At 71.5% G+C, this 22,186-nt stretch overlaps 6 protein-coding genes across 13 annotated transcripts in view; 4 read left to right on the top strand and 2 right to left on the bottom strand.

Moving 5' to 3' along the window:
- Window positions 1–822, bottom strand: part of FAM3A (FAM3 metabolism regulating signaling molecule A) — a 33,623-nt gene extending 32,801 nt beyond the window's left edge. Inside the window, exon 1 of the mRNA XM_068419775.1 lies at window positions 819–822. The gene's annotated coding sequence lies outside the window, so the exon portion shown is untranslated. The remainder of the gene's footprint in view (window positions 1–818) is intronic.
- Window positions 219–7,038, top strand: TBC1D25 (TBC1 domain family member 25). The gene is made up of 6 exons (XM_068419607.1): window positions 219–536; window positions 876–985; window positions 1,065–1,216; window positions 1,480–1,601; window positions 1,869–2,072; window positions 2,902–7,038. The coding sequence occupies exons 1-6, from the start codon at window positions 453–455 to the stop codon at window positions 5,311–5,313; spliced, it is 3,084 nt and encodes a 1,027-aa protein (XP_068275708.1). The 5' UTR covers window positions 219–452; the 3' UTR covers window positions 5,314–7,038.
- On the top strand, window positions 6,489–11,907 carry WAS (WASP actin nucleation promoting factor). Its single transcript, XM_068419606.1, has 13 exons — window positions 6,489–6,637; window positions 6,691–6,853; window positions 8,563–8,715; window positions 9,291–9,377; window positions 9,635–9,731; window positions 9,965–10,003; window positions 10,121–10,171; window positions 10,265–10,433; window positions 10,562–10,604; window positions 10,697–10,850; window positions 11,215–11,546; window positions 11,736–11,838; window positions 11,897–11,907. Exons 1-13 carry the CDS (start codon window positions 6,489–6,491, stop codon window positions 11,905–11,907), a joined length of 1,551 nt encoding a protein of 516 aa, XP_068275707.1.
- On the top strand, window positions 11,446–15,229 carry SUV39H1 (SUV39H1 histone lysine methyltransferase). Of its 3 annotated transcripts, none has more exons than XM_068419770.1 (7): window positions 11,446–11,546; window positions 11,927–12,119; window positions 12,836–12,981; window positions 13,178–13,834; window positions 13,913–14,059; window positions 14,468–14,597; window positions 15,052–15,229. In XM_068419770.1, the coding sequence occupies exons 2-7, from the start codon at window positions 11,972–11,974 to the stop codon at window positions 15,189–15,191; spliced, it is 1,368 nt and encodes a 455-aa protein (XP_068275871.1). In that variant the 5' UTR covers window positions 11,446–11,546; window positions 11,927–11,971; the 3' UTR covers window positions 15,192–15,229. The 3 variants fall into 3 exon arrangements, with proteins under 3 accessions (XP_068275871.1, XP_068275869.1, XP_068275870.1); XM_068419768.1 differs by lacking the exon at window positions 11,446–11,546 and adding an exon at window positions 11,747–11,838; XM_068419769.1 differs by lacking the exons at window positions 11,446–11,546; window positions 11,927–12,119 and adding an exon at window positions 12,435–12,532.
- The window catches only part of WDR13 (WD repeat domain 13), a 50,633-nt gene continuing 43,647 nt past the window's right edge, over window positions 15,201–22,186 (bottom strand). The window contains exons 1-10 of one of the 2 annotated variants that reach the window (XM_068419766.1): window positions 18,591–18,626; window positions 18,408–18,480; window positions 17,844–18,087; window positions 17,438–17,532; window positions 17,208–17,335; window positions 16,802–17,109; window positions 16,298–16,478; window positions 16,038–16,179; window positions 15,830–15,960; window positions 15,201–15,461 (exon numbers count right to left, since the gene is read on the bottom strand). In XM_068419766.1, the coding sequence (XP_068275867.1) occupies window positions 15,277–15,461; window positions 15,830–15,960; window positions 16,038–16,179; window positions 16,298–16,478; window positions 16,802–17,109; window positions 17,208–17,335; window positions 17,438–17,532; window positions 17,844–18,087; window positions 18,408–18,448 (1,455 nt within the window). In that variant the 5' untranslated portion in view covers window positions 18,449–18,480; window positions 18,591–18,626 and the 3' untranslated portion in view covers window positions 15,201–15,276. Of the gene's footprint in view, window positions 15,462–15,829; window positions 15,961–16,037; window positions 16,180–16,297; window positions 16,479–16,801; window positions 17,110–17,207; window positions 17,336–17,437; window positions 17,533–17,843; window positions 18,088–18,407; window positions 18,481–18,590; window positions 18,627–22,186 lie in introns of those variants that run through there. The other variant, XM_068419767.1, reaches the window with a different exon arrangement.
- TAFAZZIN (tafazzin, phospholipid-lysophospholipid transacylase) lies at window positions 18,956–22,185 on the top strand. 5 transcript variants are annotated; one of them, XM_068419670.1, is made up of 10 exons: window positions 18,956–19,341; window positions 19,481–19,609; window positions 19,902–19,944; window positions 20,031–20,116; window positions 20,353–20,433; window positions 20,770–20,811; window positions 21,043–21,105; window positions 21,417–21,469; window positions 21,696–21,773; window positions 21,904–22,185. In XM_068419670.1, exons 1-10 carry the CDS (start codon window positions 19,233–19,235, stop codon window positions 21,991–21,993), a joined length of 774 nt encoding a protein of 257 aa, XP_068275771.1. In that variant the 5' UTR covers window positions 18,956–19,232; the 3' UTR covers window positions 21,994–22,185. The 5 variants fall into 5 exon arrangements, with proteins under 5 accessions (XP_068275771.1, XP_068275772.1, XP_068275773.1 ...); XM_068419669.1 differs by having other exon boundaries at window positions 18,959–19,341; window positions 19,902–19,947; XM_068419671.1 differs by lacking the exon at window positions 20,770–20,811 and having other exon boundaries at window positions 18,958–19,341; window positions 19,902–19,947.

Raw genomic sequence — 22,186 nt, 5'->3', positions numbered from 1 at the left:
GCGGCCCCTCCCGGAGGGCGTTGCCCCTTTAAGGGGGCTCCGCATGCGCCCCCCTCGGTGTCCCCCCTTCCCTTAATAAATCCCATGTGACTCGCTGCGGCCTCGCTCATTGGCTCCGGGGCGGGGCGCGGTGACATCACGGCGGCGGCGCGCGGCGCCTGTGGCTGCTCTCGCGGCAGCGGCCGCCCCGCCCGCTGACGTCATTTCCGGGCGCCGACCCGGATGTTGTTGCTGTGGCCGCGGCCGCAGGACGGGGACGGTCGCGGCGCCGCTCCGGATCGTCCCCTCGCGCCGTCCGCCGAAGCGGGGGGGGGGGCGCGGCGTGACGTCAGCACGGTGATGTAACACCTTCCCACCCCCCCGCTTTCGCAGCAGGGGGGCGGCGGCGGCACCACACCACCCCCCCACCCCGGTTCCCGTTCTGCGCCTGCGCGGAGCCCGCCCGCCCCGCCATGGCGGCTGCGGGGGGCGGGGTCTGCCCGGGGGGCGGGGCCGCGCTGGAGGACGAGTGCGAGGTGGTGCGCGTGCGCGTGAAGGTGAGGGGCGGGGCTAAGGGCGGAGGGGGCGGGGCTAAGGGCGGAGGGGGCGGGGCATCTCCGGGGGCGGGGCGCGTTGGCCTGAGGGGAGGGGCCTCGCGTGGTGGCTCCGCCCCGGGACCCCCCGTTCGGCCCCGGGACCCCCCACTGCAGCCCTGGGATCCTCCGTTTGGCCCCGGGACCCCCCACCGTGTCCCTCGGACCCCCCGTCACATCCCCGGGATCCCCCACTGCGGCCCCGGGTCCCCTTGCTCCGCCCCGGGACCCCTCGCTCTGCCCCGGGACCCCCCGCCGCGGCCCCGGGACCCCCCGGCCGCCCCTGGCTGACGCTGCCCGCAGAAGAGCGAGGGGCTGCTGCCGCCCGAGTTCCGCTCCTTCGCCGTGGATCCGCAGATCACGTCGCTGGACGTGCTGCAGCACATCCTGGCCCGCGCCTTCGACCTCCAGGGGTGAGCCCGGGACCCCCCCCCCACCCCCTGCTCTCCTGGGGGGGCTCCCGGTGGCTGAGCACCCCCCGCGCCCCCTCAGGAAGAAGAGCTTCTCCGTCAGCTTCGCGGCCCGCGACCCCCAGGGCCAGGAGACCTTCGTGCCGCTGCTGAGCGACGGGGACCTGGCGGCCGCCTTCACCTGCGCCCGGCCCACCCTGCGCCTGCGCCTCGACGTCCGGCCCCCCGCTGAAAGTGAGGGGGGTCCCCGCGGGGTGGAGGGTGGTGGGACTCCGATACCGGGGACAGCGAGGGAGGACCCGGGGGCTCGGTGGAGTCTCTCGTTTTAGAGAGGGAAAGCCCCGGCATCCCCAGGGGGGTGGCTGGGGGGGACCCGGGTGTGCAGCGCCGCTGGGGTGGGTGTCAGGAGGGGACCCAGGCGTCTGGGGTGGGTGTCAGGAGGGGGAGCCGGGTACCTCGGTGCCCAGCGGAGGGACCCAGGCGTCCGCGTGCCGCAGGCCCGCTGCTGGAGGACTGGGACATCATCAGCCCCCGGGAGGTGGCGGCGGCGGAGCCCCTCCCCGAGCGCCGCTCGCTGCTGGCCGCGGCCCTGCCCTTCACCCAGGCCCTGCTGGCACAGGTGAGCGGGACCCGGGCGTGGGGGGGGGGGGCCTGGGTTCCTGCACCCCGCTGAGGCCTCGTGGAGCGCTCCCCCCTGCTCCCTTGGTCATCCCAGTCCCCTCCCAGTGTCCCCCAGTGCTCTTGATTCCCCTCAGCACCTTTTCTATGATTCTGGTTGCCCCGTAGTCCCCTCCCAATGACTCCCAGTCCCCTCCCAGTGTTTCCAGTTTCCCCCTGCCGTAGCTCCCAGCCCACCCAGCGCCACCAGTGACCCGTTTCCCCGCAGGTGGGCCGGACGCTGGCCCGGGCGCAGGCAGCCCTGGCGTGGCCTGAGGGGTCCCCTCCCTCGCCCCCGCCGCCGCCGCCCCCCTGCGCCCCCCTGAGCGACGCCGACCTCCGCACCTACCTGGGCCCCGGCGGGCGGCTGCTGCGGCCCCACGACCTGCGCCTCCACGTCTACCACGGCGGCGTCGAGCCCGGCCTGCGCAAGGTGGGTCCCCCCGCCTCCCCCTCACCCCCTGGTGTTAAAATCGGCAGAGTCGGGGTCTCGGGGTTTGCTGATTCTTTAGTGAAGCAGCTCAGGGTTGGACCCACCACCGCAGCGGATGGTCCCTGAGTCAAAGTCACTGTCAGTTTATATAGAAATTGATAAGTAGTTACATCAGCAACTTCTCACCAGGTTTTGTTAAAAATCCACTATTTCCATTCCTCTTTTTTCCTTCATCAAGAGTCCACAAAAGTCCATTATCAGGAGTCCCCAAAGTCCGTTCTTTTCCGTTGCTGAGCTGATCTTTATGCTCTGGTTCCGCTCCGGCTCCGGTCGACACCCCCCCATCCTTAATGTTCTTGCTGTGATCGGCGTCCCGCCTTGATCCGGGTCGACCAGAGTCTGGTTCCCACTGCCAGCGTCTCCTAAGGATTAACCTGAAATAGCCAAAGTCTATTTAGGACTTTATTAATGTTTATTTCTAAGTATCCCGTGGTTTTTTTAAGGTAAAGAAGAGAGTAACCATACACCGTTTTTACTAAAAGCATCAGAAATTAATACTTGTAGGTTTACTCCTGATTAACTCATTAAGCTTTGATTGATGATTTGTTCAGTCATAGGTCAGGATTACACAAGGAGCTTTGAGAACAATATCTGTGGATTGTGAAAGTCCACGTGTGTTTGTCAGATTGACTTGTGTTTATTATTCTATTCTTGATTCTTTTTCACCTTTAATGATTCTTATCTGCTCAATAACTTCTATAACAGTTCACGTGGTAGTTTCTGGGCCTGCCGGGGTCCCTGACCGCCCCCTCCCCTTCCCCCCCCCCAGGTGGTCTGGCGGTACCTGCTGAACGTGTTCCCGGCGGGGCTGTCGGGGCAGGAGCGGCTGGCCCACCTGCGGCGGAAGGCGGGCGAGTACGCGGCGCTGAAGGCCTCGCTGGCCGCCCGGGCGGCGCCGGCCGAGCTGGCGCTGGTGGGGGCGGCCGTGCGCAAGGACGTGGTGCGCACCGACCGCGGGCACCCCTACTTCGGGGGCCCCGAGGACGGGCACCCGCACCTGGCCGCCCTGCAGGCCCTGCTCACCACCTTCGCCCTGGGCCACCCGCGCCTCTCCTACTGCCAGGGCATGTCGGACGTGGCGGCCCCGCTGCTGGCCGTGCTGGACGACGAGGCCCAGGCCTTCCTCTGCTTCTGCGCCCTCATGCGCCGCCTCGGGCCCCGCTTCCGCCCCGGCGGCCGCGGGCTGGCCCGCGCCTTCGCCCACCTGCGCCGCCTCCTGCGCCGCGCCGACCCCCCGTTCTGGGCCTTCCTGGCCGCCCGCGGCGCCCACGACCTGCTCTTCTGCTACCGCTGGCTGCTGCTGGAGCTCAAGCGCGAGTTCGCCTTCGAGGACGCCCTGCGCGTGCTGGAGATCACCTGGAGCTCGCTGCCGCCCGCCCCGCCGCCCCCCCCGGACGGCGTCCCCCTCCTGGGGGCACCCCTGGGCCCCCGCCGGGCCCGCCGGGGGCTGCGCGAGCGGCGCGGGCTGCGGCCCCGGCCCCCGCGGCGGCGGCGGCGGCGGCGGCAGGGCGAGAGCGAGGGCCCTGCGGGGGCGGCCGGCGGTCGGGGCGGCCACGAGGCCTGCGGGGACGGCCGGGAGGGTGCCAGGAGCTGCGGCGACGTCCAAGAGGGTTCCAAAGCATCCGCAGACGGCCCGGAGGCTCCCGCGAGCTCCGGCGACGACGGAGAGAAACCAAAGAGCTCCAGCAACGTCCAGGAGGGTCCCGAGAGCTCCAGCAACGTCCAGGAGGGTCCTGAGAGCTCCAGGGACGTCCAGGAGGGTCCCGAGAGCTCCAGGAACGTCCAGGAGGGTCCCGAGAGCTCCAGGGACGTCCAAGAGGGTCCCGAGAGCTCCAGCGACATCCAAGCGGGTCCCGAGAGCTCCAGCGACATCCAAGCGGGTCCCGAGAGCTCCAGGGACGTCCAAGAGGGTCCCGAGAGCTCCAGGGACGTCCGGGAGAGTCCCGAGAGCTCCAGTGATGTCCAGGAGGGTCCCGAGAGCTTCGGGGATGTCCAGGAGGGTCCCAAGAGCTCCAGGGATGTCCAGGAGGGTCCCAAGAGCTTCGGGGATGTCCAGGAGAGTCCCAAGAGCTCCAGCGATGTCCAAGAGGGTCCCGAGAGCTCCAGCAATGTCCAGGGCGGCTCTGGGGGCGACCGCGAGAAGCCAGAGGTCTTCGGGGATGTCCAACCTAGTCCTGATGGGTCCTGGAACAACCAAGAGGATCCGAAGATCTCCCGGGACGTCCGCAGCAGTGCCAAGGTCCTTGGGGACGGCCAGGGTGGCCTTAAGGCCGCCTGCGAGGTCCGAGATGGTGCCAAGGTCCACGGGGGCATCCGGGAGGATCCCAGAGTCTCCAGCGGTGGTGGCCGAGACCCTGACGGCCCCAAGGACGTCGGAGAAGGCGCCGGTGTCTCTGAGGAGGTTGGCCAAGACCCTGGTGTTCCCAAGAAGGTCAGCGAAGGCGCCGACGCTCTCGAGGAGGTGGGCGAAGAGCCAAGCACCTACGAGGCGGGTTGTGGAGACCCTGACGTCTCCCAGGAGGCTGGCGAAGACCCCAGCGTTGGCGCTGACCCCGGCGTCTCCAAGAAGGCTCGCCGAGGTCACGGCGTCTTCAAGAAGGTTGGTGAAGACCCGAACGCCCTGGAAAAGGTTGGCGATGACCGCGGCGTTCCCAGGAGGGTCGGGGGAGGCCCTGACAGGCCCGAAGAGGTCGGCGAAGACCACGAGGTCCCCAGAGAGGTCGGTGACGCCCCCAGCTTCCTCCAAGAGGTTGGTGAAAGCCCCGAGGAGGTATGTGATGACCCCGGGGTGGGCAGGGAGGCTGCGGACCCTGCTGAGGACCCCTGGAGGGGCGGTTGGGCCTGGGAGGGCTCGTGCTCCTCCTCCTCCTCCTCCTCCTCCTCCTCGTCCTCGTCCTCGGAGGACGAGGTGGGTCTGGAGGACGACGGGGCGCCGCTGCCGCCGCCGGAGGAGCTGGGCCAGGGGAACCCCTTCCTGCTGTTCCTGTGCCTGGCCATGCTGCTGGAGCAGCGCGAGGCCGTCATGGCGCGGGCCGGGGACTACAACGAGGTGGCCATGCACTTCGACCGCCTGGTGCGGCGGCACCACCTGCCCCGCGTCCTGCACCGCGCCAAGGGGCTCTTCGCCCGCTACCTGGAGGGCTGGGGGGGGGCGCCCCCGGGGGGGCCCGCCTCGGGCTAGGTGTGGGGGGGGGCAGGGGTGGGCCGGGGGCCCTGCCAGGACCCCCCGGGGACGTGGGGGACTACGGGGGGACCCCGTGGACACCGTGTGGGGACCTGTAGGTCCTCTCTGGGGACCGCCAGGCCACCACGGGGAGCCCTTGATCAGCGTGGGGACCCCATGGACATCCCAGGAGGCCCGTAGGTCCTCTTTGGGGACCCCTAGGCCACCGTGGGGACTTGTAGGTCAACATGGGGACCTGTAGGGCACCATGGGGACCCCGTGGACACCATGTGGGGACCTGTAGGTCCTTTTTGGGGACCCCCAGGCCACCATGATGAGCCCTAGGTCAGCGTGGGGACCTGTAGGCCACCATGGGGACCCCATGGACATCCCGGGGGGCCCATAGGTCCTCTCTGTGGACCCCCAGGCCACCATGATGAGCCCTAGGTCAGCGTGGGGACCTGTAGGCCACCATGGGGACCCCATGGACATCCTGGAGGGCCCGTAGGTCCTCTCTGTGGACCCCCAGGCCACCATGATGAGCCCTAGGTCAGCGTGGGGACCTGTAGGCCACCATGGGGACCCCATGGACATCCTGGAGGGCCCGTAGGTCCTCCCTGTGGACCCCCAGGCCACCATGATGAGCCCTAGGTCAGCGTGGGGACCTGTAGGCCACCATGGGGACCCCATGGACATCCTGGAGGGCCCATAGGTCCTCTCTGTGGACCCCTAGGCCACCGTGGGGGCTTGTAGGTCAACACGGGGACCTGTAGGGCACCATGGGGACTGTGTGTCTTCTTTGGGGACACAGAGACCAGTGTGGGGACCTCTAGGGCAGCGTAGAGACCCCACAGACGCGCCATGGGGACCCATAGGTGCCTTCTGGGGACCCGCCGAGCAGCACAGGGGCCTCATAAACGTGCTGTAGGTCACCATGGGGACCCGTAGGGGAACGTGGGGACCCACAGAACCCCCGGGGGAGGTCTGGACCCCCTGGAAGCCCGTAGATCTGACGCCCCAGTATGAACCTGTACAGCCCAGTGCCTCCCCTCTGGGGTTGTCTGTCACCTTGGGGCATCCCAGTATAGACCAGTATGAACCACTAAGCCTGCCTGGGAATTGCTGGATCTACGTTGCCCTGGGCCGGACCAGTAAGGACCAGGAAGAGTTTGGGAACCAACTGGGAGCCCCACATGCACATCGCCTTGGGTCAGAGCGGGATGGACCAGTACAGCATTGATGCGGCCTTCAGCCATCCCAGTATGGACCAGTACAGCTTCCCAACTGAGATCACTGCATTGACGCGGCCTTCAGCCATCCCAGTGCAGACCAGTACGGACCAGTACGGCAGCCCAACTGGGAGCTTTTCACCTGTGTGGCCTCGTGTCCTGCCAGTATGGACCAGCATGCACCGGTACAGTGTCTTGCCGGGGATCTGTTCACCCGCGTGGCCTTGCGTCCTCCCAGTATGGACCAGTATGGACCAGTACAGCATCTTGCCCGGGATCTCTTCACCCGCGTGGCCTTGCGTTCTCCCAGTACGGACCAGTATGGACCGGTAGGGCGCCCCGGCTGGGATCTTAATGCGCATACGGGTTCTCCCAGTATGGACCACTGCAGCCCAGTCCCTGCCCCCCCCGGGTGCCTTCTCGCCCCCCTCCTTATTTATTGCCCCCCCGGGAGGGTCCCAGGCGTCGGGGGTCTGCGAGGGGCCGACGACGCGAATAAACCTGGCGCCCGTGACTGTCGTTTGGGGGCTCCCAGTATCGACTGGGAAGGGGTTGGGGGCTGCGGGCGTGGACTGGGAAGGGATGTGGGAGTCTGGTTTGTACTGGGAAGGGAAATGGGGCTCCCAGTGTGAGTTGGGGGGCTCCCAGTGTAGATTGGGGAAGGGTAGGGGGTGTCCCAGTCCATACTGGAAAGGGGTAGAGGCTCCCAGTATGGATTGGGAAGGGGCTGTGGGCTCCCAGTGTGAACCGGGGAGCTCCCAGTATGGACTGGGAAGGGATTGCGGTTCCCAGTCTGCACTAGGAAGGGGCTGTGGGCTCCCAGTGTGAACCGGGGAGCTCCCAGTATGGACTGGGAGGGGGTTGCGGTTCCCAGTCTGTACTAGGAAGCGGCTGTGGGCTCCCAGTGTGAAGTGGGGAGCTCCCAGTATGGACTGGGAAGGGGTTGTGGTCTCCGTTGCAGCGTGGGAAGTGGAGGTGCCGGGATGCCCAGGGCCCCAGTTGGGGCGGGGTGGGAGGGGCCACTACTGGGATCTGCCCAGTGCCCCCAAGTCCCTCCCAGTATCCCCAGTTTTAGTCCCATTGTTGCCTGTGTTGGCTGAGGCTGCTCCCAGTTCCCTGTCTCTCCCTCCCAGTTACTCCAGTCCCCCTCCCAGTCCCTCCCAGTTACACAGTCCCCTCCCAGTTCCTCCCAACGCTTCCCATTCCTTCCCAGTATCCCCAGTCTCAGCCCCTTCGCTGCCTGTGTTTGCAGAGAGGCTGCTCCCAGTCTCTCCCAGTCCGTCCCCAGCGCCCTCCATCCTCCCCAGTCCCTCCCAGTTACCCCCAGTTCCCCCTCCCAGTCCGGAGGTGACGTCCCGGCCACCTCAGGGCCCTGGGTGCTTCCGGGCGGAAGAGGCCTCTGCGAGGGACCCAGACGTCGGGGGGGTCCCAGGCGTCGGGGGGGGTCCCAGGGGTTCAGGAGGGTCCCGGGGGGGACCCAGGCACCCGGGGGATGAGCCGGGGGGGCCGGGGGGGGGTCCCGGGGGGCGACAACGTCCCCTCGGGGCTGCTGCAGCAGCAGGAAAACCTGCGGCTCTTCGAGCTCCTGGGCAGGAAATGTGTGGTGAGGGGCCGGGGGGGCCTGGGGGGGGCTGGGGGGACTGCGGGGGGGAGCTGGGGGCCCCTGGGGTCCTGGGGGGACCGTGGGGGGGATTGGGTGGGGCACCTGGGGGCCTCGGGGGGGGCTAATGGGGGGCTGGAGGGGTCGGGGCGGGGGGAGCTGGGAGCCCTGGGGGGTCCCTGAGGGGGATTTGGGGGGTCTGGGGGGTCCATGGGAGGGTCTGGGGGGGGTCCTGGGGGGGGATTTGGTGGGGCACTCGGGGATCTCAGGTGGGTCTAGTGGGGGGCTGGGGGGGGGTCCCACGGGAGGGTGTGGGGGGGTTCAGGGGGCCCTTGGGGTCCTGTGAGGGAAACGGGGGGCACTGGGGGCTCCTGGGGGGCTCCGTGGGGGGGCTTGGGGGGGCTGTGGGGGGGGTGGGTGCCCACCGTGTCCCCGCAGACGCTGGCGACGGCGGTGGTGCAGCTGGTGGTGGCGGAGCCGGGGGTCCCGGGGGTCTCGGGGGGGGCCTGGGCCAAGCGGGGCTGCGGCGTCGCCTGCCTGGTGCGGGACAGCCCCCGCCGCTCCTACTTCATCCGCCTCTACTGCCTGGCCGTGAGTGGGGGGGGCCTGGGGGCTTCTGGGGGTCCCTGGGGGGGTCCCTGCGTGTCCCTGGCGGTCCTGGGGAGGTCCCTTGGGGTCGGTCGGCGTTGGGGGGGTCCCTGGGGGTCCTGGGGAGGTCCCTGGGTGTCCCTGGTGGTCCGGGGAAGGTCCCTGGGGGTCGGTCAGGGTTGGGGGGTCCCTGGGGGTCCTGGGGAGGTCCTTGGGTGTCCCTGGGGGTCCTGGGGGGGTCCCTGGGTGTCTCTCAGGGTCGGGGGTCCTGGGGAGGTCCCTGGGGGTCCCTGGGGTCCTGGGGAGGTCCCTGGGGGTCGGTTGGGGTTGGAGGGGTCCCTGGGGGTCCTGGGGAGGTCCCTGGGGGTTGGTCGGGGTTGGGGGGTCCCTGGGGGTCCTGGGGAGGTCCCTGGGGGGTTTCTGGGGGTCCTGGGGAGGTCCCTGCGTGTCCCTGGGGGTCCTGGGGAGGTCCCTGGGGGTCGGTTGGGGTTGGGGGGTCCCTGGGGGTTTCTGGGGGTCCCCGGGGGTCTCTCGCGGCCCCGGGGGGTCCCCGAGGGTCGGCGGGTGCGGTGCCGCAGGGCGGGGGCCTGTGGTGGGAGCAGGAGCTGCACGGGGGGATGGGCTACGCCGCCCCCACCCCCTTCTTCCACACCTTCGCCTCCCACGTGAGTGGGCGGGGCCACGGGGAGGGGCGGGGCCGGGGCACGGGTGGGCGGGGCCTGGGGCAGTGGGCGGGGCTTGGGGTGGAGCTACGGGGCTGTGGGAGGGGCTACGGGCGTGGGGGCGGGGCCTGTGGGCAGGTGGGAGGAGCCAAGGATGGGGCTGGGGGCAGGTGGGCGGGGCCAAGGGGGGCTGGGGCAGGTGGGCGGGGCTTGCTGCCTGTGGGCGGGCCCCTGGGCGCAGGCCCTGATTGGCTGCGCAGGAGGGCCGGGCGGGGCTGAACTTCGCGGACGAGGGGGAGGCGGCCGCCTTCGAGGAGCTGGTGCAGGAGCGGCTGCGGCGGCGGCAGCAGCGGGCGGGTGAGCGACCGCGGCCCACAGTGCACCGGGGCGGCCCACAGTGCACTGGGGTGACCCCCAGCCCCCCACAATGCACCGGGGCAGCCCCACAGTGCACTGGGGCGGCCCCATAATGTACTGGGGCAGCCCCACAGTGCACCAGGACGGCCCCACAATGCACCGGGGCGGCCCCCGGCGCCCCCCAGGGTCACCCCATGGACCCCGCTGACCCCCCTCTCCCCTCTGTCCCCCAGAGAAGCGGCAGCTCCCGCCCCCGCCGCCCCCCGGCGATGGTGAGTCCCCCCGTGCCGGGGTTTGGGGGAGTGTGACGGGGGCGGGGGGAAGAGCAAGGGGGGACACAGCAGGGGACACCGCAGGGTGCGGTGCCGACACCCCCTGTCCCCCCCCAGAGCGCCGCGGGAGCCTGCACCGGGCCCCCATGGCCACCGTGGACGGCGGCGGTGAGTGCCTGCCCCACGGCGGGCTTCCCCGCTCCCTCTATGGGGTGTCGCTGCCCCAGAGAGCGTTTCTCAGCCACGTCTTTCCCCTCGCAGCCCCCCCGCTGCCAGCCGTGCCCATCGCCAACCCCGACATCACTGCATCCCGCTACCGGGGGCTGCCCGCACCCACGGTGGGACCCACGGTGAGCCCCACAGCCGGGGAGCAGAAGAAGGGCCGCAAGAAGATCTCCAAGGCCGACATCGGGGCCCCCTCTGGCTTCAAGTGGGTCTGGAGGGGGAATGATGTGTGGGGCGGAGGGGGGGCACATGTTGGGAGACGTGTACGGGTCCAGCTGTGGGGCAGGCGGCCCCCTCGTGGGGCAGCCCCTCACCACCTGCCTCCTCCCACAGGCACGTCGGTCACATCGGCTGGGACCCCAACAACGGCTTCGACGTAGGTGGCTCCCGTGTGTCCCCTGCCCCGCACCCCCACATGCCCCCCGGCGTGGGGGTGACGGTGCGGGGGTGACGGCGTGGGGCGTGCAGGTGGCGGCGCTGGACCCCGCGCTGCGGGCGCTCTTTGCCCGGGCCGGCATCAGCGAGGCGCAGCTGGCGGACGCCGAGACCTCCCGCCTCATCCACGACTTCATCCAGGACCGGGGCGGGCTGCAGGCCGTGCGGGAGGAGATGCGCCGGCAGGGTGAGCCCCCGCCCCGACAGCACCTATAGGCGCCCCCAGCACCCCCCGGGGGGGCCACACGGAGCTCCTCTGCGCAGCCTGGGCCTTATAGCATCCATACGCCCCCCCCAAGATTTCAAGGGCCCTGTGGTCGCCACGCAGCCCCCTCCGTTACAGGATCCAGATGGATCCCCCTGTGTGGGATCCAAACGCCCCCACCCGTTCTAGGGGCTATATGCCCCCCCGGTGAGGTCCATGGAACCCCCTCATAACAGTGTACACACACAGCTCCTCGTTGTAGGGCCCTACAGCCCCCCCACCCAGCCCCCGGGTGCAGGGTGCTTGTTAAGGCACTAATTAATGTCTCTCCTCTACCCCCACACAGGTCCCCCTCCCCTGCCGGGCCGGGGGGGCACCGCGCCCCCCCCGCCACCGCCCGCCGGGCCCCCGCGCAGCCGCTCGGGGCCGCTGCCCCCGCCGCCAGGGGGCCCCCCGCCCCCTCCCCGCAGCGGGCCCCCCGCGGCCCCGCCCTCCCGCCCCGTCGCCCCGCCCCCGGCCCGCGGCCCCGCCCCCCCGGGCGCCGCCGCGGCCCCGCCCCCACCCCCGCCTCCTCCACCACCGCCCCCCGCCGGCGGCGGCGCCGGCGGCCCCCCCGCGCCCCCCGCGGCCCGGGGGGCTCTGCTGGACCAGATCCGCCAGGGGGTGACTCTGAACAAGGTCAGCGGGGCCGTGGGGGGGTGTCCCATGATCCCCTGGGGCTGGTGGGACTGGGGGGGGTGGCCGTTGTCCCCGGGGGGGGGGCGGGGGCTGTCTCCCATGACCCCCTGGGGCTGGCACGGGCAGGGGCGGCCGTGGGTCGGGGTCCCCCCCGCGGGGCAGCCCTGACCCCTCCTGCTCCCCCCCCAGACCCCCGAGGCCCCCGAGGGCGGCGGCGGCCCCGGCGCGGGGGGGCTGGTGGGGGCCCTCATGGACGTGATGCAGAAGCGCAGCAGAGTCATCCACTCCTCGGGTGAGCGCCCCGCGGGCGGGGGGCGCCCCGCGGCCCCCCAAGCCCCCCCTGCCCCGAGAGCCCCCCTGACCCCCCCCCTTTTCCCCAGACGAGGGCGAGGACGGCGAGGAGGAGGACGAGGACGACGAGTGGGATGACTGAGCCCCCCCCCGGCGGCTTGTGCCCCCCCTGCCCCGTGTCACCCCTCCTGCCCCCGCCCGGCTTCGGGGGCTGCTGCCCCCCCCATTCCTCCCCCCCCCCCGTTTGCACCCAGCAAACGCCAAATAAAGGCCGTGAGACACGTGAGCGACCGCGCTGATTAATTACCGCTGTTAACAGCTAATGAGCCTTTAATGAGCACGTAATGAGTCAGGCAGGCGCGGCTGTGCGGGGGGGGGACGCGGGGCCGGGGCCGACGCGGGACGGGGAGGGGGGAAAAGGCCCCGCAGCCTGAGCGGGGCCGGGCCCGGTGGAGCCGCGGGGAAATGGGTGAAAACCGGCCCTTTTCGGGGCGAACGGCCCGCGCGCGGGGGCTGCCGGGAGTATGCAAATGAGGCGCCGCCGCCGCCAATGGGAGCCGGGCGGGGGCGGGAGGAGGCCCCGGCCCGCGCCGCGCGCTGCCCGCCGGGCGGAAGTGGAGGTAAAAAAAAAAAGGGGGGAAAAAGGAAAAAAAAAAAAAAGCAGCAGCGGCCGAAAATGGCGGAAAATTTAAAAGGTGCGCGCGGGCGGGGGCGCGCGGGGCGGCGGGGCCGCCGCGGGGGGGGCGCCCAACGGCCGCGGGCGGCGCGCGCCGCTTCCCGCACTTTTCTGAGGGAGCGCGCGGCGACCGTTGGCGGCGGCGCGTGGGGCGGGGGGGGGAGTTGGGTCCGCGCCGGGGGCTCCGCGCTGGGAGGGGGGGTCAGCGCTGAGGGGGGGGGGGTGGGAGCTGAGGGGGTCTCGGTGCTCGGCGGGGCGGGTCGGCGCTGGGTCCCGCCGCACCCGCCGCCGGTAACGCTGCCCGTTGCCCGCCCCCCCCCAGGCTGCTCCGTGTGCTGCAAGTCGTCGTGGTCGCGGCTGCAGGACCTGTGCCGGCTGGAGCGGCTGCGGTGCCGGGCGCTGGGCGTCACCCGCCGCAACCTGGGGGACTTCGAGGTGGAGTATCTCTGCGACTACAAACGCGTGCGGGTGAGTGCGGGGGGGGCGGCCCGGCCCCCCAGGGGCCTCCGGGCGGGAGCGGGGGGGACACCATGACGGGCCCCCTATACCGCCATCCCCTATCACCCCTTCTACCTCCCTGGGACCCCCCCAGGCCGACCCCCTGGGCGGCGCTTGCCCCAAAGCAGCCCCCCAACACCCTGACACACCCCCCCCCCCCCCGCAGGACGAGGAGTTCTACCTGGTGAAGTGGCGGGGGTACCCCGAGGCCGCCAACACCTGGGAGCCCCGCAAGAACCTGCGGTGCCGGGGGCTGCTGAAGCAGCTGCACCAGGACCTGGCGCGTGCCCCGGGGGGGCCGGTGCGGCCCGGCCCGCGGGGGCTGCCCGCCCGTGCCGCCTCCTACCTGGTGCAGAAGGCGGAGCAGCGCCGGGCCCTGCGGCGCTGGGAGCGGCTCCTCAACAGCACCCGCAGCCACCGGGGCCGCATTGCCGTGGAGAACGAGGTGGACTTGCACGGGCCCCCCCGGGACTTCGTCTACATCAACGAGTACAAGGTGGGGGCCGGCATCAGCCTGACGCCGGTGGCGGTGGGCTGCGAGTGCCATGACTGCCTGGCGGAGGCGGCGGGCGGCTGCTGCCCCGGGGCCTCCCGCAACAAGTTCGCCTACAACGAGGCGGGGCAGGTGCGCATCCGGGCGGGGCTGCCCATCTACGAGTGCAACTCGCGGTGCCGCTGCGGCGCCGACTGCCCCAACCGCGTGGTGCAGAAGGGCATCCGCTACGACCTCTGCATCTTCCGCACGGGCAATGGCCGTGGCTGGGGCGTCCGCACCCTCGAGCGCATCCGCAAGAACAGCTTCGTCATGGAGTACGTGGGGGAGGTGAGAGCGGGCGCGTGCGGGGCAGGGGCGTGGGGAGCGGGGGTGGGCCGTGACGTGACGCGGCGCTCCCCGCCCCAGATCATCACGTCCGAGGAGGCGGAGCGCCGGGGGCAGGTGTACGACCGGCAAGGGGCCACCTACCTCTTTGACCTGGACTACGTGGAGGACGTCTACACCGTCGATGCCGCCCACTACGGCAACATCTCCCACTTCGTCAACCACAGCGTGAGTGGGTGGGGCCTCGGGAGGGCGGCGCTTGGCCCGGGGAGGGGCCTGCTGGAGCACCACCCACTGTGGGAGCAACTACTTCCTCACATGTGGGAGGGGGTGGGGCCTGCTGGTCACCGCCCACTGTGCAAACATTGCTTCAACTACAGCATGGGGTGGAGCTTTGTGCACGGGAGGGGCTTCACTGGGGAGGGGCTTAGTGCAGCACCGCCCACTATGGGAACACCTCCCCCTCCGGCCCGGGGGCGGAGCTTACTCCTGTGCCACTGCTCTGCCAGTCGGTGTGGGCGGGGCTCACTGCAGGGGGCGGGGCTTTCTCCCAGGACTCATCCCTCCTGGGGGGCAGGGCTTGTCGGGGACACGCCCCCTGCAGACACGCCCACCCACGGGGCCGCCCCGCGGCAGTGCGACCCCAACCTGCAGGTCTACAACGTCTTCATCGAGAACCTGGATGAGCGGCTGCCGCGCATCGCCCTCTTCGCCACCCGCCCCATCCGCGCCGGCGAGGAGCTCACCTTCGACTACAACATGCACGGTACCGGCCCCCGTCCCTGCCCCACGGCACCTCCCCCTGCCCCACGGCACATCCCCCTCCCACACAGGACAGCCCCACTGCGGGGGGTACATGGGGGTTCCGGCTGTACCACTGCCGTGGAGTATGGGGGGTGTGGAGCTGTACCACTGCCGTGGAGTATGGGGGGTGTGGAGCTGTACCACTGCCGTGGAGTATGGGGGGTGTGGAGCTGTACCACTGCCGTGGAGTATGGGGGGTGTGGGGCTGTACCACTGCCATGGGGTATGGGGGGTGTGGGGCTGCACCACTGCCATGGGGTATGGGGGGTGTGGGGCTGCACCACTGCCGTGGGTTATGAGGGATGTCAGACCATACCACTGCTGTGTACGTGGGGGAGGCTGGGCCCTAGCAGTGCGGTGGGGAAGGTGGGGGTGCCGGCACCCCACTCACCCCCCGTTCCCCCGCTCCCCCGCAGTGGACCCGGTGGACGCCGAGAGCACTCGCATGGACTCCAACTTCGGGCTGGCGGGGGGGGGCCTGGGGGGCTCCCCCCGGGCCCGGGGCCGCATCGAGTGCAAGTGCGGGGCCGCCGCCTGCCGCAAGTACCTCTTCTGAGCCGCAGGCGCCGGGGGCAAACACGCTTGTTGAACACAGAGGGGGTCCGTGCCGTGCCGGGGGGACGGGGGGGGTGTGGGGGGCGTCAGGCGTGCTGGCGGCGCCAGACGATGACGGTGCCGGCGGCGTCGCTGGAGGCCAGCAGGCTCTCGTCGCAGTTGAAGGCGACGGCCAGCACGGCCCCGCCGTGGCCCTGCAGCGTGTTGACGGTGGCCCGCGCCGTCCGCCCCACGTCGAAGAAGTGCACGCAGGCATCCTCGCTGCCCGTCACTGCGGGGACAGGGAGGGGGGTGTTGGGGGGGGGGCCACGCGCCCCACCACCCCCTCGCTGCACGATCAATCCCCTTCTTCTTAGCAAGCGCCCCCAGACCCCCTGGTGCCCCCCTCGCCACCTGTGCAGCCCCCCTGCTCACCCCAACGCCCCCCTGTGCACCCACACAGACCCCTGCCCCTCCGGTGCCCCCCCAGCACCCCCATGTACCCACGCAAGCTCCCTGCCCCGGCACTCCCCCACATACCCACGCAGGTCCCCTGCCCGCCCCACAGTGCCCCCACATACCCCCACAGGCCCCCTGACCCCCGGTGCCCCCCCCGTACCCACACAGGCCCCCTGGTGCCCCCCCAGCAGCCCCACGTACCCACGCAGGCCCCCTGCCGGAAGGACATGAGGGGGCAGAAGCAGCTGCGCAGGGGCTGCTCCCGGTGCCGGGTGGGGAAGCTGCGCCGCAGCCGCAGCCCTGGTGCCCCCGAGCCCTCCTCCTCCACCACCCTGGGGGGGGACAGAGGGGGGTGAGCCCTGCGCCCGCCCCAGGGACCCCCCAGCCCCCTGCAGCCCCCGCCCCACACCGGAAGAGCAGCAGGCGGTCGGGACAGGCGTTGACCAGCAGCGAGGGGTCCGGGGCCTCGCGGCTGGCCCAGGCCCGGGCCGAGAGCGAGGTGATGGAGCCGCCGGCCTGCACCACCACCCGCGAGGCCTTCGTCAGCCGCCCTGGGGGGACAGGAGGGGGTCAGCACCCCGCGCTGCCGCACAGTCCCCCCAGCACCCACACTGGCCCTTGCGACCCCACAGCACCCTTACAGCAGCGCTGTGCTGCCCCTCCCCGTACCAGTGCCGGGGTCGCAGAGAAAGGAGGAGACGGAGCCGCGGTCGTCACCGGCCCAGAGGACGCGGCCGGGGGCATCGAAGCAGAGGGCCAGCACCCGCCCGGGCAGCCGTCCTGCCCCGCCCCGCGCCGCCTTCCCTGTCGAGATGTTCACCACCCGCACCATGTGCCGGGCGCTGCCCACCTGGGGACAGAGCGATGGGGACATGGGACACCCCGCCGGAGGGGAACACGCCCCTCTCCTGCCCCTCAGGGCGGTCACCGGGGGCTGCCGCGCTCGAGAGACACGTGTAGGACGAGGGTCCCGGGGGGCGGGGGACATGGCAGGACATGCCGAGGGGACCCAAGGATGGAGGAGGGTCCTGGGGGGTGCAGGGGATGTCACTGACCACAGTGAGGTGGTTGTTGAGTGTCCAAGAGAAGAAGGGAGCGGACCCAGGACACACCAAGGGGACCCGTGGGAGAATGAGGGGGGGGATGTAGCAGGGTCCCGGGGGCGTCACTGACCACGGTGAGGTTGTTGTTGAGCGGCTGGAAGGCGCAGCAGAGCAGGGCGGCGCCGTCGGGGTCGGGCACGCGGCGGATGCAGCGCCCGTCGGCGGGGGCCCAGAGCCGCAGGGTGCCGTCCAGGGAGGCCGACACCAGGACGTCGTTGGAGAGCGACCAGGCGAAGTCAGCCACGCCGCCGCCGTGGCCCCGCAGCACCTGCAGCACCGCCGGCGGCCCCGGCGCCAGCCGGCACACGGAGATGGTGCCGTCCAGCGAGCAGCAGGCCAGCAGGTGCCGGTCGTCGTGCGCGAACTGCACCTTCGGCACTGCCCAACCACGGGTGCCCGTCAGCACCGGCACGAGCCAGCGCCCGCTGCCGCAGGCGCCCGGGGGAGCCGCCCCCCTCCAATCCCCCCCAAGTTACCGGCGCTGTCAGTGTGCTGGTCAAAGACATGGTAGACGCCGGCAAAGGCGTAGTTCTCACTCAGTGTCGTGTCCCCGGCCATGGCACGGCTCGCCTCTGCCAGCGGCGTCGGCACCACCCCGGGGGGACTATGGACCCAGAGGCCGGGGTGTTAGCACCCTGACACACTCCCCCCCCCCCCCCAGCACCCACTGACCCACCCCCCAGCCAGGGGACCTGGGTGTTCTCACCGCTCGTCAGGGGCCCCCCGGGGGACCCCAGGGTGGGAGCCACGGCTGAGGGAGCGCCGGTGTCCCCGGGCCACCCGTGGGTCCTCCTCGAAGTCCTGGGGGAAGGACACAGCTGTGGGGGGGCCCCCACACCCCACTGGGTCGCGGGGATCCCAGAGGGGTACCAGGACCCCATAATCCCCCCCCAAACCAGGTGCTGAGACCCCACAGCCCCCCTGAAACAGGTGCTGGGACCCCACAGGCCCCCCCCAAATAGGTGTCAGGACCCCATCAGCCCCCCAAAACGAGTGCTGCAGCCCCCAGGAGGGGTGCCATGACCCTGAGCCCCCCTCGTGTGGGTTCCCTGCCCCGCAGAGAAGGGAAGGGCTCGCAGCCCATCTCCCCTGTCCCCCTCCCACGGCCGTACCTCCATGCGGTCGAGGGTGGTGCGGCTGGCGCGGAGGGCGCTGCTGCTGTGGGCGCGGCAGCTGCTCTGCTCGGACAGGGCCCCGTAGCGCTGGGCCAGCAGGCGGGTGCGCACCCGCAGGTACCAGCGCCGGGTGCCCCCCTCCAGCGCTCCCCCCTGCGCCTGCTCCCGCAGCAGCTGGCTGCGGCGTCGCACGTACTGCGTCCGGAACTGGGGCCAGCGGGGCGTGCGGTAGGCCGCGTACCTGGGGACACGGCGGGGGGGGGGCCCTCACGCCGGCTGCAGCTGGCACGGCGTGCCGGGGGTGCACGGGGGACGGAGGGGAGATGGGGGGCACCACGGTGTGGGGTAGTAAACGTAGCCGTGTGTCAGGGGCCCAGGTGCAGCCCCCAAAGGATCTGCCTCCCCACCCAAAGGGACCCGGGCATCAGGGCGTCCTCCGTGTCAGGGCCCCAGGTGCCCGGGCCGTGTCCCCCCACGAAGGGCCCGGGTGTCAGGGCATCCGCCCTCCCGCAAAGGGCCCAGTACGTCAGGGGTGCCTCCCCCCGGCTCCCCGGGTCTCACCTGGCATCCACGGCGAGCACCTGCTGCCAGACGGCGGCCATGGCGGCGGCGGCGGCGGCCGCCCCGGGGGGGCCTTGCGGGGAGAGCGGGGCGGGGGGAGCGGGGTGAGGCCGGGCCCGGGGCCCGCCGTCAGCCGCGGAGGGCGGGGCGGGGGCGGGCCCGGTGGGGACCCAGTGGCGGTACCTGCTCGTCCCGCTCCACTGCCGCCGGGCGCCCCGCAGGCCCGGGCGGGGCGGGGGCAGCGCCGGCCTCGGCCCCGCCGCGGTTCCGCCCCTCGGGAACGGCGAGCGCGGCCTCACGCCAAGATGGCGCCGGGCGTCGCCCTGGTGACGGCGCGCGGCGGTGGCGGGCGGGGCCCTTCCCGCGCGAGGGGGCGGGGCCCGCGCGGGGATCGGCAGCGCCGGCGAAGGGGGCGGGGCGTGTCCCCTCCTCTATGGTGCACCAGCCTTCCTAGCCCTGCCCAGTTACCGGCCTCTCTGCCCGGCGCTGTCGCCTGCCCTGGGTCCTCCCGCCCGCCGCATTTGCGACCTCGCGCTGCGCTTGACGGCAGTTCCCCCTCTCCCCCGAAGTTTGCGATAGCGGGTGGGAGGGGGAGCCGGGCCGGCGCGCTTGACGGCAGGGCGAGAGTCCTGCTGCGCGACCTTTCCCACGCGCGGCGGGGCGGCCGGCGCGCTTTACGGCAGCGGCGGCCGGGGGCGTGTGGGCCGGGGGCTCCGGGGCAGGGACGGCGGCCGGGGGGCCCGCTGCCGTCCCCGGCCCGCCGTGACCCGCCGTGTCGCCTGCGCCCCGTCCCCAGGCGCCGTCCCGGGCCCCCGCGATGGCAGCATGCCGCTGGCGGTGAGGTGGCCCTTCCCCGCGGGGCCACCTCTGCCCTGGGCCCTGGCCAGCCGCCTCGTCACCGGCCTGGTGGGCACCTACAGCTGCATCTGGACCCGTGAGTGCCCCGCCGGGGGCCTGACAGCGCCCGGGGTGCGGCGGCGGCGGCTGGAGGGCGGAGGGGTGGTGGTGGGGAGGGACGCGGGGCAGCCTTTCCCCGCCGCGCCCCCCAGGCCCCCGTTTCCCCCCGCCCGCAGGGTACCTGAACCGGCTGCGAGTGTACAACGGCGAGGTGCTGCACGAGCTGGTGGAGCGCCGGGGGCCCCGCACCCCCCTCCTCACCTTCTCCAACCACCAGTCCTGCATGGATGACCCCCACCTCTGGGGTACGCCTGGCTGTGGGGGGAGCTGGGGTGGAAGGGGGGGTCCCCAGGGGATCTCGAGGGTGCTGGGGGGGTTCTGGGGGGGTCCCCAGGGGATCCCGAAGGTGTTGGGTGGGGTCTTGGGGTGCTTTGGGGGTCCAGGGAGGTGCTGCGGGGGTCACCTGGCAACACTGGGGGGGTCCCTAGTAGATCTTGAGGGAGGTGAGGGGTGCTGGGGGGACCCTAAGAGTGTTGGGGGGGCCTCTGTGTCTCTGTCTGGGGGTGTTCCTGTGACCTCCCCCCCTCCCTCCACCAGGTTCCCTGAAGCTGCGCCATGTCTGGAGCCTGCACAAGATGCGGTGGTGAGGGGGGGAGTCTTGGGGGGCCCGGGGGGTTCCCAGGGAGCCCCCTCCCTGCTCACCCCCCCCATCCCGCGTGCCCCCAGGACCCCCACGGCTGCCGACATCTGCTTCACCCGGGAGCTGCACTCACGCTTCTTCAGCCTGGGCCGCTGCGTCCCCGTCTGCCGGGGTGAGCCGGGGCCACTGGGAGGTGCTGGGGGCAACTGGGAGGCACCAGGGGTAACTAGAGGGACTGGGGGCAACTGGACAATGGGGCTGCGGGGGGGGGATCCCCATCTCTATGGGGGGCGTCTCAGGTTGCACTGGGGTTGCCAAGGGGTGTTGTGGTGGGCTGGCCCCAGTCCGTACTGGAGGGCTCCCAGTCCGTACTGGAGGGCTCCCGGTGCACTGAATTGGGGTTCCCAGGGGACGGCGTGTACCAGCGAGGGATGGACTTCGTCCTGGAGAAGCTCAACCAGGGGGACTGGGTGCACGTCTTCCCTGAGGGTACTGGGAGCACTGGGGGAACTGGGGAGCGAGGGGCTCGTCTGCTGTACAGGGACTGGGAGCACTGGGGGAACTGGGGAGCGAGGGGCTCGTCTGCTGTACGGGGACTGGGAGCACTGGGGGAACCGGGGAGCGAGGGGCTCGTCTGCTGTACAGGGAGTGGGAAGGACTGGGGATGGGGGAGATGTTTGTATCAAGGTCACTGAGACCCGCAGTGGGGGAACGGGGAGGGACTGGGAGCCTTGGAGATTGGCTCTTGGGTGGGGGTGGGGGGCTGCTGGGGGGGACCCTTGGGGGTCTCCTGTGCTGCCCCGCCATGGTCCCCTGTCCCTACAGGCAAAGTGAACATGGGGCAGGAATTTGTGCGCTTCAAGTGGGGTGAGCCCCCCAACTGCCCCCGACCGTCCTTCCTCTGCGCCGCTCTGTCCCCTGACCCTCAACTGCCCCTGGACCCTGGCTGTCTCCTCCGTGCCCCTCAGTTGCCCCCTCACCATCTGCACTTGCCTCCCCTGCCCCCCGCCTGCCCTCTTGTGCCCCCCCCAATCACCCCCGCGGGCCCCCCAAGGGCTGCCCGGCCCCTCCAAAGCGGCCGCCTTGCCCCCCCTGCAGGCATCGGGCGCCTCCTGGCCGAGTGCCGCCTCGACCCAGTCGTCCTGCCCCTGTGGCACGGGGGTGAGCGGGGCTGGGGGGGGCACAGGGGGGCATGGGGGGACTGGAAGGTTGTGGGTAGGGGGCTGGGGGCACAGGGGCGTGCTGGGGGGCACAGGGGGCCACGGGGGGACTGGGAGGTTGTGGGTCGGGGGCAGGAGGAGCTGGGGCAGCTCCTGGGCCCCCAGGGAGGGCAACATGGGAGATGCGGTGGCGGGGGGGGGGCGGGGGTGGCTGTGGGGGGTGTCAGGAGGGCATGGGGGGGTCCCACTGTGGGGCTGGGTCCCACCGTGGGGCCAGGTCCCGCCGCTGGCGCCTGCTGACATCTGTGCCAGGCATGAACGACGTCCTGCCCAACGCCCCCCCGTACGTGCCCCGTGTGGGGCAGGTGAGTGAGGGCAGGGGGGGCACAGGGACACCCTGGCTGTGGGGGGCGTGGGGGTGGCTGTGGGGCGGGGAGTAGGGCAGGCTTGGGAAGGGCTGTGGGGCCGGGCTCTGCGGTGTTAGTGGGGCAGGGTGGCTCTGTGGTGGGGTCATTGGAGTGGCTGTGGGGCAGGCAGCGGGCCTGGGGGTGGCTGTGGGGCAGGCTATGGGGTACTGACCCTGTCCTGCAGCGGATCACGGTGGTTGTGGGACGACCATTCAGCGTCCGGCCCCTCCTGGAGCGGCTGCGGGCCGAGGGCACGTCGACGGTGAGTGCCAGGGGGGGCTGCCCCACGGCGGGTGGGGAGATGCCACCCTGCCCCACAACTCTGCGGGGCCTCTTTCCCCTGGCCCCGGCTCTGTGAGCCCAGCCCCTCGGCTCTGGCTGCCACCCCCCAGGTGGAGATGCGGAAGGCGCTGACGGATTTCGTGCAGAGGGAGTTCGAAGCGCTGCGGGGCCAGGCCCGGGCCCTGCACCCCGCCCCATAGCGTGTGGGGCCCCCCACGGACCAACGGATGGACTGCCCACCCATGGCGGGACCTGCCCCATGGCCGTCCCTGCGGATGGACACAGCCCCACCACTGTCCCCGCAGCCCGGCGGGGCGCTGGCAGGAGGACAGACGGAGGGACGGACACGTGCCCCCGCCCCCAGCGCGGTGCCAATAAAGGTGGTGGAGCCAC

The sequence above is a fragment of the Nyctibius grandis genome, chromosome 28, assembly GCF_013368605.1.
Source record: "Nyctibius grandis isolate bNycGra1 chromosome 28, bNycGra1.pri, whole genome shotgun sequence".
Lineage (NCBI taxonomy): Eukaryota > Metazoa > Chordata > Aves > Nyctibiiformes > Nyctibiidae > Nyctibius > Nyctibius grandis.
This window is presented reverse-complemented; position numbering and strand designations above follow the sequence as displayed.